Source organism: Caenorhabditis briggsae (assembly GCF_000004555.2).
Source record: "Caenorhabditis briggsae complete genome, chrII, whole genome shotgun sequence".
Classification (NCBI taxonomy): domain Eukaryota; kingdom Metazoa; phylum Nematoda; class Chromadorea; order Rhabditida; family Rhabditidae; genus Caenorhabditis; species Caenorhabditis briggsae.
Window position 1 is genome coordinate 3,231,635 of NC_013486.2, and position 14,528 is coordinate 3,246,162.

Below are 14,528 nucleotides of genomic sequence, written 5' to 3' on the forward strand. Positions count from 1 at the left end.
GGTTATGAATGTGGCCGAGTTTTGGGTTCCTAGGCCACCAAGCCAAAATGAGGTATAACTCGCTTCAAAATCCATAATTTAAGAGTCTGAATATTGATTCAAGTTAGTCACAATTCGAGCTTTTAAACCATATGCAACATGATGGGCTAGTTTTTCCGGTTTCTAGGCCACCAATCTAAGATGGCATAGGAATCCAAATTTTTGCGAAAACTAGGCCATGTTGCATGATTGGAAAGCCCGAATTGTGACGAATTCGACCAAGTATTTAGATTTTCAAAATATGGATTTTGAAGCGAGGTATAAGCCAATTCAGTTGGTGGCCTAGAAACCCAAACTCGGCCACATTCATAACCCGCGGCCGCCTGGATACCCCCGAAACTAAAATTAAACTAAAATCGATAGATGCAACACACACCACGAACTGATCCCGAATCTCAATCGCCACTTCGTTGACTTCCACTTGATTTGCGTCGTTCTCGTCGAACAGCTTGGATGCTTGAATTGGCTCCTGACACACTTCTACAGTACCATTCACGGCTGCGGGAGATGGTGATTTCTAAAAAGGCTAAGCATAGGGAGGAGAACTGAGAGAAAGAGGTTTCATGCAGAACGTGCTTGGGAGGATATTTGAAAAATAAAAATTACTTTTTCAGTTGGAGATTCAGGAGATTTTTCCTCTTCGGCAGGTTCTCCAGATGTGCTTGCATGACCGTTGACCATCACACCGTTGGCAGCAGGTTCTGCCTGAAGCGCTTCTGATGACGACGATGGCTCTGTTAGCATTTTCCTCATTAGTGGATTCTGATCCAGAGGAGCCGCTTGTGCCGATCCAGCTGGAGCCAGACGATGAGGACGGACTAGTCGAATGCCTTGCGCCACAATCATAACTCCATTCTGAGCCATTCGGAAGTTGACATCCGGATACAAGTTCTTCATGACTCCACTGAACATTGCCAGACTTCCACTCATCGAATGATGATAGGTCCTCAAATCGTCAACATACGCAGCGTAGAGCTCCCCGCGTGCAGTCGACATTGCCGGTTCGAATACACAGTTCTGTTTGATCCATTTCTCAGTGAGCAGTTCTAGTTGGCCTTCGCCCGAGTTGGCGTTAGAAGGTGCGATAGGCTTCACGGGCAGCGTTCCAGTTCTTCTATCGAATTTCCCATTGGGTGGGTGGGAATAGTGCGAGTTTGCGGGATGAGGAGCTGGTGCAATTTGTGGATTCATTTGCTGTTGAGCTTGTTGTAGAGCCAGATTATTCTGAATCACTTGGCGAACGGTCATTGGTGGTTGTTGTTGGGCTGGATGAGGAGCTTGATGAGGAGTTTGGTGATGTTGATGGCTGGGTCCTGGAACCATTCGCTGGGCGTATTGATGGTGTTGAACTTGTTGTTGCTGTGGATGTTGTTGTTGTTGTGATGGGGCAGGGTGCCCAAAGTTGGGTTGATACTCGACAACTTTCATTCCAGCAAGGCCGGCTGGACCAAACGACACCGCTTCAAGTGTTGCCATGGAGACCAGCTGTTGGATTGATTTCGCCGACTCGGAGAGCATATCACACGCGGTGTCTCCCATTTCAGAGATCTGATAGAGACACTCCAGCACGTAGACACACATCATGATATCCTTGACTCCGACGATTTCATAAATATGAGCAATGATTTCCGGTTTCAGCCAATCGCAAATTATAGTTTCGTTTCCTTCGAAACTACAAAGACCCGTTAGGATTTCCATGGCTCTGATTAGTTTCAGTTTGTCGGGACTGAAGATGCATTCGTTGATTATGCGAAGGATTGCATGTTGCGAGACGTAGACTAGTGCTTTGTCAGTGAGATCGATCTGAAAATGATTGAGTTTTGAACCACCGTTTGGAGCTTAATTATCTCGGTTCCTATGAGAGATATCATAATTTTGTCAACTACAAAATGTTTATCATTATATCAGCTACATTTTATCAGTAGACAACTTTCTGATATCTTTTGAAAGAACCGAGATAATTAATTCAAAAAAAAACTCACATCAGTTGCCAAGTTGCTGATCGTATCAAGTGCAGCGACATTCAGCGGAGACCATTTACTATATGCACACATTATGAGGAACTTCATTACAGGCCACGACTTCACCATAGTGACCCGATTCACAGCTTCGAAAGATAGATTTCGAATAACGGTGATAACTTGATTCAGTCGCCAACATCGTGTATCCTTAACATCGTACTTATGAGAGACTCCCGTGAAAAATGGGTCATCATCGTCCACGTATTCAGACTCGATTTCTCGGTCTAGGAATGCCATAAGGAGATCCAAAGGGACACCGGATTGAGCCCAAAAGCTTCGGAAATCGTGGCGAGTCGTTTTGGCCCAGTCGACACCGAGATCTTTCATAGATTTGTCTTCTTCTGGAAATTTTTAGTTTTAGAGATGTCATTTTACTTTCGAACATCATAAAACCCCTATTAGAAGGGCCCCTCTAATAAAAAGGCCTTCTTCGAAATGTGTTGTTTGAAATTTCGGGAAAAAAATTTCCAGAAAAATATAAGATCCCCTCTAATAGAAGGGCACTCCAGAGGTGCCTTGAAACCATAGAAATACATCAAAGAAACACTCACCATCATAAACACCCGTATGCGCTACCAACAAGGTAAGAAGATGTGGCGCGTGACTTATCCGAATCTGCTTTGGACCGGCATGTGATAATAGCATACATACATTCATCGCAAAGTCTATCTCATTCGGCAACCCCGACAACAACGATTTCGTGAGTCTCGCATAGTCCGGATCATTGATAATCTGTCCTCGCTCGTCCCGATAAGTCTGCACTATATGATGCCGCTCAATGCTCATTGGATTATCGTTCGTGGCGAAAAACGAAGTGGCATTCCTCCCTCGACTTCTCGACATCTCATTATCCACATAGTCATCAACATCTCCGATCGTTTCGACTTGTTCGAATTTCGATAAATACCTCATATAGATCAATTTAATCGCATGATCACCACACAAAATGTCGTCTTTGCAGCCGAACATTTCAGCGATATCCGACCATTTATCGCCGGCCGCCACTTTCTGCCAACCACCCAACGCCATCACTGTATCATAGAGACGATAGAGGTTGACTTCAACTCCTTGCACGTGTGGCAGCTTCAGTTGAGCGTTCCATCGTCGTTTGTAGAATAGACGGAGACTGTTGTAGAATTCGGCCATCTTCTTCTGCTTCTCTGGCGGATCCGTCAATTTGTCGATGTAGAGCTCGAGCTCGGATTTTCGTTTTCGACTCTCCATCGTTATGTGTGTATATGGCTCTGGAAATTGATCATTGGGAAAGGTAAAAGATCTTCTAAAAGAGGTAAAAAGTGAGGGAAGGCGGATAAGCGCTTGTGAGCGAAAATTTCCTTTAGAGGCGCATGGCCGAAGGGAATAGCTACGGATTTTTACAAATGAATTCGTTTGAAACAGTAACTATAAGTAAATTCATCTGATTATTCAGGAGAATCTGAAGAATTTGGGCAAAAATATGATAATTCCGAAGTACTGTATTAAAGGCTCATGAAGCTTTCTTCATGACCGGCTATGCGGAAGTTCATCGGCACCGGACAAGAATAATATCAAACTGTGATGTTGAGTTGACCTAAAAACCTAAAAATCAATACTCCTGAAAATTATCGATTTTTCACGCGAAATTTGAATTTCACGTAAAATTCGCATTCACGCGTGTGAAACTCACGTTTGAACGCGGCGCAAACGTGGGATTTTCGCGCGCGCGAAATTTGAATTTACGTGTGCCCGCCTCTCTTCTGAAGAGACGAACCGAGGTAGAAAGCCTCTAGAACGGAAAAAAAACCTATTTTCAGGAAAACCAAAATTTTCTATCACTTCCTCACAAGACGATGCGCATAAACAAAGAAAAGCCAGATTGAATAAACAGCGAACGGAATCGATGAGGATGAGAACGGGTGACGACAGGACAGGTGGTCTCAATTGGTATATACTAGTCCAGGCGGGGCTTAACGAGCTGTCGTAAAACCACAAGGACTACAAAATTAGAGGATCTTTCCCCTATTTTTCTAGATTTTCATATAGTAAGATTCTGGCGGAGACGCAGACGCTCTGTATATCTTTTTCGGCGCCAATTGGAAACATTTGAAATTTCTCTTCCTTCTCAACTTTGTTTATTCTGCTTTCTTCTGCACCTCACTGTATTTTTTAGCGTTTAAAAAAAATTGAAGAACAGATAGAGAAAGAGGGGGAGAAGAAGAAGAAGGAGGCGGAGTTCGGGGTCAGTGTGAAAGAGAAGCGAGAGAATTATTTGAACGCGTACTCCTCTAGATATGAATGCGAGGCGGCGGCGGGGACCTCCTCTGATACGCGCGCGCGCTCCACAGAAGCGCCAAGTTCAAATACCTGCAGTGCAGGACTTGTTGTCTGCAAGAAGAGGAAGAAGAGGTAGAAAACGGAGGATCGTAGGGTGCCCTGTCTTTTTTGAAAATGGGGTTACGAGGCGCTGCGTGTGTGCGTCGCGGTTCTGGGGGGGGGGAAGAGAGGGAAGAAGGAACACACAGCAGGCCCGCGTTTTGTGTGTGCGTGCTGGGTGTGTGAGCGATTGATCGACCAAGAGAGACAGCAGGCAGTGGTGGAGGCCAGGGTCGTCGCTTTTCTCACTGGTCACTGGCTTACGCATGATGTGTGTATGTCCAAGCGTCGCGTCTGGTGAATGGGAGGGGAGAAAATACGCTCTGCTGCAAAACGCTTATTATGCCACATTTATATGCGAACATCTGCTATATATGGCTAGGGAGAGGAAATTTGAAACCAGAAGAAAGATACTAAGATTTTTGAGTCTCTTTTTTTGGGAAACTGGTAGAGGTTTTATGATGTACTACATTGAAAAGAGGTTTTTTTTGTTTAACGATCATTCACTTTGCCATGGAAAACTGTAAATCGGGTAAAAACCCCAAAAAAAATCGAAAGAAATAAGAAGTCAATAAACATCCCAACATTTCAACAAAATTAAAGGTGCATGCCCAAATTTTGTCAGTTGGGTCCTGCCACGAAATACAAGATTTAGACAAAATTCTGCAATTTTTAAGCGAATTAGTTGGTTTTTCGGAAGAACTTTAAATTTAGTACGCTTTTCTTTTCATGGAGCTTTTTTTGTCAACAAATTCCACAATGAAAAAATATGAATTCGCTGTAAAAATAAAAAAAAATACTGGAAATCCACAAGCAGAACATTTCTACAAAATTAAAGGCGCATACACAAATTTTGTCTTTTGGACTCTGCCAAGAAATTCAAAATTTTGCGATATTCAAGCGAAAAACTTGGTTTTCTGGAAGAATTCTTACTTTTTTGTGCCGTTAATAACATAAATCAAATTTTAAAGCAAAAATCTGATAGATAAACAAGAAGAAAATTCAGGAAGAGGCGTCAAAAAATTGAAACTCATCAAATGTACCAAAAACTCACCAAATCTACCAAAGACGCACATGAATAAAATATTAAAGAGTATCGCGATATATACAGTATACTTTGAAAAAATATTTTTGAAATTTGTTTTTCGGAATTCTGAAAAACGAGGGAAAACTATTCAAAAACTTCATTCATTTGTGAAGTTCTGCGCTTTGCGCCATCAATCAAAAATACACAATTCGAAAAAACGATTCAAAAAAATCTATTCAAAAAAAAAACGAAAAAAGAATTTATTCGCTATCCCGATTCTGTCTATTCAATGGAACCATTTCCGTCGAGCCACCGTTCTTCTGTTTCCTCTCCCCATTCATCACTTTCTTGCTGTCGAATAGCATCTCGTCGATTTTGTTGAATGGTTTTTCGAATGCAAGCGAGAAGAGTAGTGCGACGCAATACGAGGCTACAACTGCTTCAACTGTGTAGCGGACCTGGAAAATTTTAATTGATATTCATAAAAAATTGCCAAAACTAACCATCTGAATAAAAGTGGTAAAATGGAATGGCTGGGGTCTGCTCAAATTGTAAATCTGAAGCATAATTGGATGAAGTAAATATGCGCAGAACGTAGTTTTCGATAATGGAACGAAGAATCTCCAGGAGAGAATGGTGTCAACCGGACCACCATTTCCAGTAGTACATGCGAAAACCACCCATCCAAGGGCTAAAGAATATGCAGGAGTTCCAAAAATAGTGTAAAGAATCTCCCAGGGTTTGGAGATATCTCCAGTTTTAGCGAAATTATACAATCCAAAGACCGCATAAAGTCCTAAAACTGTTGATGTGCACCATCCAATTAGAACAGTTTTCGGAGTAAGCTTGATTTTCAAATCCTTTTGATCTTTGGTAGTCCACGCATTCAGAAGATATCCGACAACGACGCCAATGATGAACGGTGTGCATCTGATGTATGGTCGTACGTAGACATCGTTCCAGTAGTCGTTTAGAATGTGAACGCTGAAATACAATTTGATGAACTCCTTTTTTTCTGATTTCTGATGATGACCTTGTAGAGCGGAAGATTTCTTGTAATTCTGTCAATAAACCAACGTTCTGCGCCGTCTAGGAACCGAGATACAGCGCTTTGAAGCTTAAAAGTATAGAGACGCAGTGTGTCTCGTCGTCTGGCGTCTCTAGCCTTCAAAGCTTCAAATCGCTGTTTCTCGGTTCCTAGATGAGCTAGGAGATTGATAATTAAACAGAAGTTCTGGAAAATTAGTGGAATTTCTGAGGTTATAAAATTGAAAAAAAAATTGAAAAATTGAGTTTTTTTCAAATTTTTTCACTGCATATTTCTTGCTAAACTAGAACGTTCTAAGCCGACCGAGATACAGCCATTTGAAGTTTTGGAGGTAAGAGACACAGATGACGAAACAGACTGCGTCTCTAGTCTCCTGAAATCCAAAGTGCCGTTTCTCGGCTTCTAGATATTTGATGGGAAAAGTTCCTAAACATTTTTTCGGTCCTATCCCCGCTTTAAATAATTGACTTACATCTGAAGCTTCGCAGTTAGCAGTGGAGCTGGTGGGTATCCTTTGACTTGAGTAATAATTAGTCTAATTATCGACGAAGCGCCAATTAGTCCAGTCGACAACCAGAGCCCAATTTTCATTCCGAATTTTAAGAAGACAATCACGATGAGGGGCATTAAAACCAAATGGAATTGCATGTCATTAGCCAGGTACCAAGTCCAACCCATGCACTGAAATTGAAGAAAATCAGAAAAGACTGGCATATTTTAGAGACTCACACATTCCTCCTCTTGCAACAAAAAGTTGTTGAGATAGATGAAATTCGTCCACCAAGCAATTCGACATCCCTGTCTTTCAATTGGTCTCCAGAATGGACCATTTGAGATGTATGTGAATAGGGTAACATCGAAAAGCATCACAACCACATATGTTGGAGTGATTCGGATGTATCTTTTGATGAAGTATAATGGCCACGTTTGCCAGTTGAGAGCACTTAGTCTTGGTGGATGGTTCGGGTCGGCTTTCATTGTTTTCTTGAAGAATGAGAAGGCAGCCAACATTCCACTGTAAATGGTCTTATATCTCGGTTCCTATGAGAGATATAAAAAAAATTATCAACTAATAAAATGTTTATCATAATATCACCAATCATTTATGAGTTGACAAGATTTTGATATCTTCCACAGAAACTGAGGTAATTGAGCTCAACGTGCACTTAGGATATTGTTAATGGTGAATAGTCAATTTTGAAGTCCTATGAAAGTAGTTCATTAATTTCCAAACTGTCTGGAAATTCCAGAGTATACTAAACAAAAATAGAGATTTATTTTTGTAATTGACAACTTTTTTGTTTAAGTTCAACAAATCGAGATATGCTGTTCTAAAGTGACACAACAGAGCTAGGTTTGTCATCCTCGACACTTTTTGGGTTACAAACGGATTATTGCTAGTTTCAGATCGAAAACATAGATTTCAAAATTACTGAAAGCACTAAAGTTTTTTTCCAGAACAAATATGTGAAAAACACAGTAATACTGTACTCGGAAAGCCCCCAAAATCCTAAAACTCCGAAATTCTCAATACCGTATCTCCTCTAATGCTCACAAAATTTTGAGCCCCTATATCTAACTTCCTGTTAATGATATCAAAAAGTTGTTAACTGATGAAATATTTACCATAATATCAGCAACATTTTATCAGTTGACAAATTTTTGATATCTTTCACAGGAATCGAGATAATTGACCTCGAAGTTGATAATATGAATGGGCCCGAAATTTGAGCCTACAAAAGGTTCAAAATTTTAAGATTAATTATCTCGGCTCATTTGAAAGATATCAAAAATCAGTAAATTCATGAATTATTTACCATAATGTCCTCTACATTTTATCAGTTGGCAGATTTTCGATATCTTTTACAGGAACAGAGATAAATGAGCTCAAAGTTGACGGGTTGGAGGGCTTCTATTAGAGGGAACGGTATCTGCGTTTTAAAATTATAAGGTTTGAAAACTGTTTTTTTGGATTTAAGATTACGAGATTCCAATTTTTGATTTGAAATTCAGATGTTCAAATGAAGAACGCAACCAACCTCAAAAAGAAGAACGAATCCACGGCCAACGGCGCCTGAACGATGATTTGAGTGTGCCATTGTTGTGGGAAATTGATAAGCGTTGGCACCAAATTATCAGTAGTCAACGAAGTTCCAATATAATAATAGGTGTGTCCCAAAATGATCCAACACATGCTCAAAAATCTGACTCCATGAAGTGAATTGATCTCTTTCTCGTTTCTTTTCGAAGTAAGGATCTCCAATCCATTGGTATATGCCGAGAAGGCCAGAATGAATTGGATGAACCAATCTGGAAAAGTTTAAATTTTGAATTACTGTAGTTCGATTCTTGGAAAAAGTTTACGCTTGAAAGCTTTGCTCTGTTCGGCTTCTTCTGGATATTTCGAAACAATTAGGAGGTCTAAAAATGTTCCAAATGCGACAAGGACCACAGTAGCAATCAGGAAATATCTGAAAGTTTCAAGTGTTCAACAGAGCGCATTTGCCTGAAGCTTACAAAGCAAACATGGCCAATCCATTCTCACTCATTGCATCTGAATAGTTTTCAGCACGACATTCAACATCCACATTGCAAACTGACTTGGTTCCAGCTGCCGCCTCAGTAGCTCGAATCGCTGGAAACGGGGATTGGCGTTACTGTAGAATCCTCGATTTGGGGTACTGTAGTCCTTACCAAAAGTCAACATCCGTTTCACATCATGATTTGTGCAAGTGTTCGGCATACATACACCAAATTTAAGAACTGGGAACAGAGCAAAGCAGGAATCATCGTCTACCACACTTTTCTCGTTTTTCTCACTAAAATGTTTTGTGATTTGTGTTGTTCATTAGAGCGAACTTGTATTATCACTCACTAACAATGACGATCTGGTGCTCCAGACATCATGTTTCCAAAATAAACCAATGGATTATCCCGTTCATAGGCGTCAATTGTAGCCAGACAGTATTGTCCCTTCCATTTTTGGCTGAAAAACCTTATTTTAATAGTGTTAACTTCGAGCTCAATTATCTCGAATCTTGTAAAAGATATCAAAAAGTGATCGATTGACGAAATGTTTATCGTGAAACCAAAAACATTTTGTTTGTTGACGTCTTTTTGATAGCTCTAACAGTAATCGAGATAATCAAGCTCAAAGTTAGGAGTTCATCTAGGTGATAGCTAGAAAATATACCTTTAACTTTGAGCTAACTTGTAAGTTATCTTGGTTCTTGTGAATGATATCAAAAAGTAATCAACTGACAAATTGTTTATTATAATATCAGAAACATTTTGTCAGTTGACCGCTTTTTGATATCTTTCACAGGAACCAAGATATATGGGCTCAATGCTAGGAGTTCCCATTATCACAATTTCTAGGTTTTGCATTAAAGGTGGGGGGACAGGAGATTTTTCGTAGTTTTTTTGTAGCTAGAGTATGCATTCTACCGTCACGGTGTACAACGCTTAATGTCACTCTGCTTACAGCTGTCGTCCTCGCCTTTATGTATGCAATCGGGCGTGAGCTTTTTCTTTGCCCGCGTGGCTCAGTCGGTAGCGGTGCCGCACCCTCAATCATCGCCCTCACAAGTTCAACTCCTCGAGAGGCATCTTTGAACGGAATTTCGAGAACATTATTTTTTTCATGTCCCCCCACCTTTAATTTTTTTTCGAGTTCTCATAGAATACCAGAAAATATAACTTTATTTTTCATTGTAGTTTTTCATAAATTATCGAAAAATAAGACAATATTGATCAACTTTTTTTTAATCTTCAAAGTTTTCCAATTAAACAAAATACCCATAACATCTGACTACCGTATTTTCTTTAATGGTAACCCTCCCATACCGTTAACTTTGACCTCAATTATCTCGATTCCTGTAAGAGCTATCAAACAGTAGTTAACTAACAAACTATAGCTGACATTATCACAAACATTTTATCAGTTGATCACTTTTCGATATCTCCTACAGAAACTAAGATAAATTGAAGCGAAATTGACGACTAGGGCGCCCGCGCTTCGGAAGAAAGGCGCAAGAAAGCTGGAGCGGCTACTCGCCTGCGTCCTCTTCAACCCTAGTTATCTCGTTTCCTTTGAAAGATATGAAGAAGTGGTCAACCAACAAAATGCTTGTTATAATATGAAAAATATTTTTTCAGTTGACTACTTTTTGATATCTTTCATAGGAACCGAGATAGTTGAGCTCAAAGTTAGGTGTACCGTAGTCGTTTACGATTTGATTGGGCAAATAGAAGAAATCAGGTATCTTTGTCGGGATACTGTAGTAACTCACCCCTGAGCATTCTTGACGACATCAATCTTCCTACAAGTGCTCCATGATCCGACCCATAGATTATTTCCACTCATAATACCAGCTGGCACTTTTCCCATTGCATCGAACACATTGAAAATCCAATGTCTCTCGGATTTCTTCTGCTGAAATAGCGGTGTGCATTTGCAGTCCGAGCAATTTTTGTGCTCCTCAACGTGTGTTGCATACTCGACACCGGTCCATGCCAAATGCATCATGTCCCCGACGCATGCTGGAAAAATACAGTAATCCAAAATCAGAATATTGGCAATATAGATTAGAATTCGCAGAGACGCAGATAGGTAGAACGCCTGGAGACTCGCAACCCTTAACGTTAAACTTTGAGCCCCGTTAGCTTGGTTCTTGTGAAAGATATCAAAAAGTTGTCAACTGATAAATTGTTCATCGTAATATCACCAACGTTTTATCAGTTGACTTATTTTTGATATCTTGCATAGGAACCGAGATAATTTATTCCAAACTTGGCAGTGGGGGAGCCCTTCTATTAGAGTTAACTCATTTCACAAAAAAGCTTTAAACTACAAAAATAGAGTTCTTCCTTTGATTCAGTATTTCTAAAAAATTTAAATTGAATGAATAAGTACAAAGTACTTTTGTAGACACACTAAGTTGACCGATTCCCACTGCCGTATTTCCTCTGGTAGAAGGCCACCCTGTCAACTGTGAGCTCAATTATCTTGGTTCCTGTGAAAAATATCAAAAATCTGTTAACTGATAAATCATTTATCACAATATCGCAAACATTTTTTCAGTTGACACATTTTTGATATCTCTTACAGGAATCGAGATAATTAAGCTCAAAGTTAACGGTTTGGGAAGGCTTTTATCGGAGAAAATACCGTTAATTTTTCATTTTGAAATCGTTTTTTTCAGATTTTCGATTCATCTGAAAAGTTCAGAGGATACTTAACAAAAACATAACTTTGTTTTTGTAGTTGAACATTTTTTTGCCAAACACCTTTCCAAAGAAATAAGTTGTTTGTTACCAAAAAAAGTCAGAAATGCGAATACAAGCACTAAAAAGAGAGTTGTGCTATTTTAAAACCGCTTATCTCGCTTTGTCAAATTTGTACAAAGAAGTTGTCAATTGCAAAAATGAAGCTCTAATTTTAATTAGTATACTCTCAAATTTTCAAAAAAATCGAATAGTTTTGAACTACTATTGTAGGACAATAAAGCTTGTATGCCAAACTAAATTATTTCGGTTCCTGTAAAAGGTATCAAACAGCTGTCAACTGATAAAATATAGGTGATATTATGATAAACAAATTATCAGTTGACAAATTTTCGAAATCTTTTTTAGGAACCAAGAGAATTGAGCTCAAAGTTGACGGTTTGGGTTGACTTCTATTTTTCCTATACCTACCCGTTGAGTTCAATTATCTCGGTTGCTATAAATAATATCAAAATTTTGTCAACTAATAAAATATAGGTGATATTATGATAAATGATTTATCAATTGAAAATTCTTGATACCTTTTGAAGGATCCGAGAAAATTGCCTAATTGATAATACTCACCCATAGAAATATCAAATTCTCTCAACTTCTCCACCATCTCCACTGCATATTTCATCAATTCCAGATTTCCCTCCTCTGCTCCATCTCTATAAGCTTCGGCGTAATTGAAAAAGTGTCTAAAAACGTCCAAATCCAAAATCAACTGAGCATCCGAATCAGCCATATATCTCGAGAAAACCGATCCCATTGCTTTCGTATCCGATTCATCATAATCCAATTCTTTGCTCGAGAATAGGGATCCATCGTATTGATAGCTGGACTTTGAGTTTGATATTGTGATTACTGGAATTTCGAAATTTTAAGTTTTAACTTTCTATTATACTTACATGAAACCAGTATTGCGAAGAACAGCGGCCTCCGCATTCTACCCATTTTTTCGTCTTCTGAAAGTCCAAATTCAAAAAAAAAACTATAAAAAATACATATTGCAACAAAAAAGCGCACAAGAGTTGAACAGATTAGACGAAAAAGTGTCAAATCAAAAGAGAATCGTGTCGGCGTCGTTTTTTGCTCTTATAATTGCTGGGTTATCAGAGAGTGATAAGAAAGAGTTGGAGAGGGTAAGGGTATGCTGCTCTCTGTATATGTAAATCTATGTCTAATTCTCTTTTGTTTAATCAATTGGAGCATCGACCGCAAGGAATGGAGGAGAACATAATCGAAAGAGACCTTTTGGAAAGTGCAATTAGACTGGAAGAAGAGAAACTAGAAACGAAGGATTACTTTTGATAGGTCACTGTAGAAAGTCGTGAGAATTGGAAAGATCAAAAAAGGAACTTCAATGAGTATTCGAAAGTTGTCAAAATATTATTTCTGACAAGTTTCGGAAAGTTTAGAAATTGTAGAGCCTCTAATAGAAGCCCACCCAAACCGCCAACTTCGAGCTCATATATATCGATTCATATAAAAGATATCAAAAATGTGCCAACAGAAAAAATGTTTATCATGTTTTCACCAATATTTTATTAGTTGACTATTTTTTGATATTTCTTATAGGAACCGAGATAATTGAGCTCAAAGCGTTCATGTAGGGTGGGATTCTATTAGAGCATTTACAATACACGTAAACTTTGAGCTCAATTATCTCGGTTCCTAAAAGAGATATCAGAATTTTGCTAACTGATAAAATTGTTATCACAACACCACTAACATTTTATCAGTTGATTACTTTTTGATATCCCTTATAGGAACCGAGATAATTGAGCTCAAAGTTGAAGTACAAAGTGGGCTCCTATTAGAGAATTTTCGGTAAATTTGGTGAAAGTCTGTTTGGTACATTTTTTTGTTTTTGAAATTTGAATCCTGTAGGCATTACTGTAGAATAATTAAAATTTCCGGAAAGGCAAATGCTTTCCATTTCCAGTTCAATTCACCGTAAATAACATATAGCCTATCGAAACGTCAACTTCGAGCCCATATATCTCAGTTCCTATGAGAGATATCAAGAAGGAGTCAACTGATAAAATGTTTATCATAACATCACCTATATTTTATTAATTGATAAAATTTTGATTGCTTTCTCAGGAACCGAGATAATTGAGCTCAAAGTGCACGTATAGTGAGAAGGGGTTATATCAGAGCATTCACGGTAACAGTCAACTTTGAACTCAATTATCTCGTTGTTTCTATGAGAGATATAAAAATACCGTCAACTGATAAAATATTGATCATAATATCATAAACATTTTATCTGTTGGCTTATTTTTGATATCTTTTACAGTAACCGAGATAATTGAGCTCAAAGTTGAGGAGCTTTCTTTTACAGGTTTTACACTAATCAAACGCTATAAATCAATTCCCGAAAAGTGCGAAAACCCTTAAAATGTGATGATTTGTTGTTTATCAAAAAATAGAAGGAACGAAACAATTGTGTTGTTTTTTGCTATATTTATTTGATCAGTTTGTGTCTTTTTGGTCGGTTCACTATTCTCTCCTCATTTTTCTGTTTGAGAAGAAAAACATGGTCTTTTTGACTCAAAGTTTTGAGTTTCATCACTTTTTTTGAAGTGGAGAAATGTTTTAAAAAACAGGTATGAGCAAGAAAAGAAAACTGAAGGAATCTACTAGAAATTGGGGAACCGAAAGGTGTTGGGACATGAAAAAATCTCCGGAAATCTCCTTAAAAAGTTGAAAAAAGTTTCCAAAAACCTTCCCAGAAAAATCAAAAACTTGTCATCGGAAATCAAAAAAA

The 14,528-nt window shown here is 38.7% G+C and overlaps 2 protein-coding genes across 2 annotated transcripts in view; both read right to left on the bottom strand.

Annotated features, from left to right (window-relative positions):
- The window catches only part of Cbr-swsn-7, a gene marked incomplete at both ends in the record, with an annotated part of 5,280 nt that extends 1,996 nt beyond the window's left edge, over positions 1–3,284 (bottom strand). The window contains 4 exons of the mRNA XM_002629943.1: positions 416–556; positions 646–1,842; positions 2,022–2,401; positions 2,612–3,284. Of these exons, the coding sequence (XP_002629989.1) occupies positions 416–556; positions 646–1,842; positions 2,022–2,401; positions 2,612–3,284 (2,391 nt within the window). The remainder of the gene's footprint in view (positions 1–415; positions 557–645; positions 1,843–2,021; positions 2,402–2,611) is intronic.
- A 2,415-nt stretch (positions 3,285–5,699) lies between these two features.
- Positions 5,700–12,709, bottom strand: Cbr-nrf-6 (the record flags this gene model as incomplete). Its single annotated transcript, XM_002629942.2, has 12 exons — positions 5,700–5,897; positions 5,943–6,423; positions 6,960–7,168; positions 7,217–7,502; positions 8,527–8,797; positions 8,852–8,958; positions 9,005–9,122; positions 9,182–9,306; positions 9,363–9,473; positions 10,780–11,029; positions 12,338–12,619; positions 12,664–12,709. The coding sequence occupies 12 exons, from the start codon at positions 12,707–12,709 to the stop codon at positions 5,700–5,702; spliced, it is 2,484 nt and encodes an 827-aa protein (XP_002629988.2).
- Between the last annotated feature and the right edge of the window lie 1,819 nt (positions 12,710–14,528).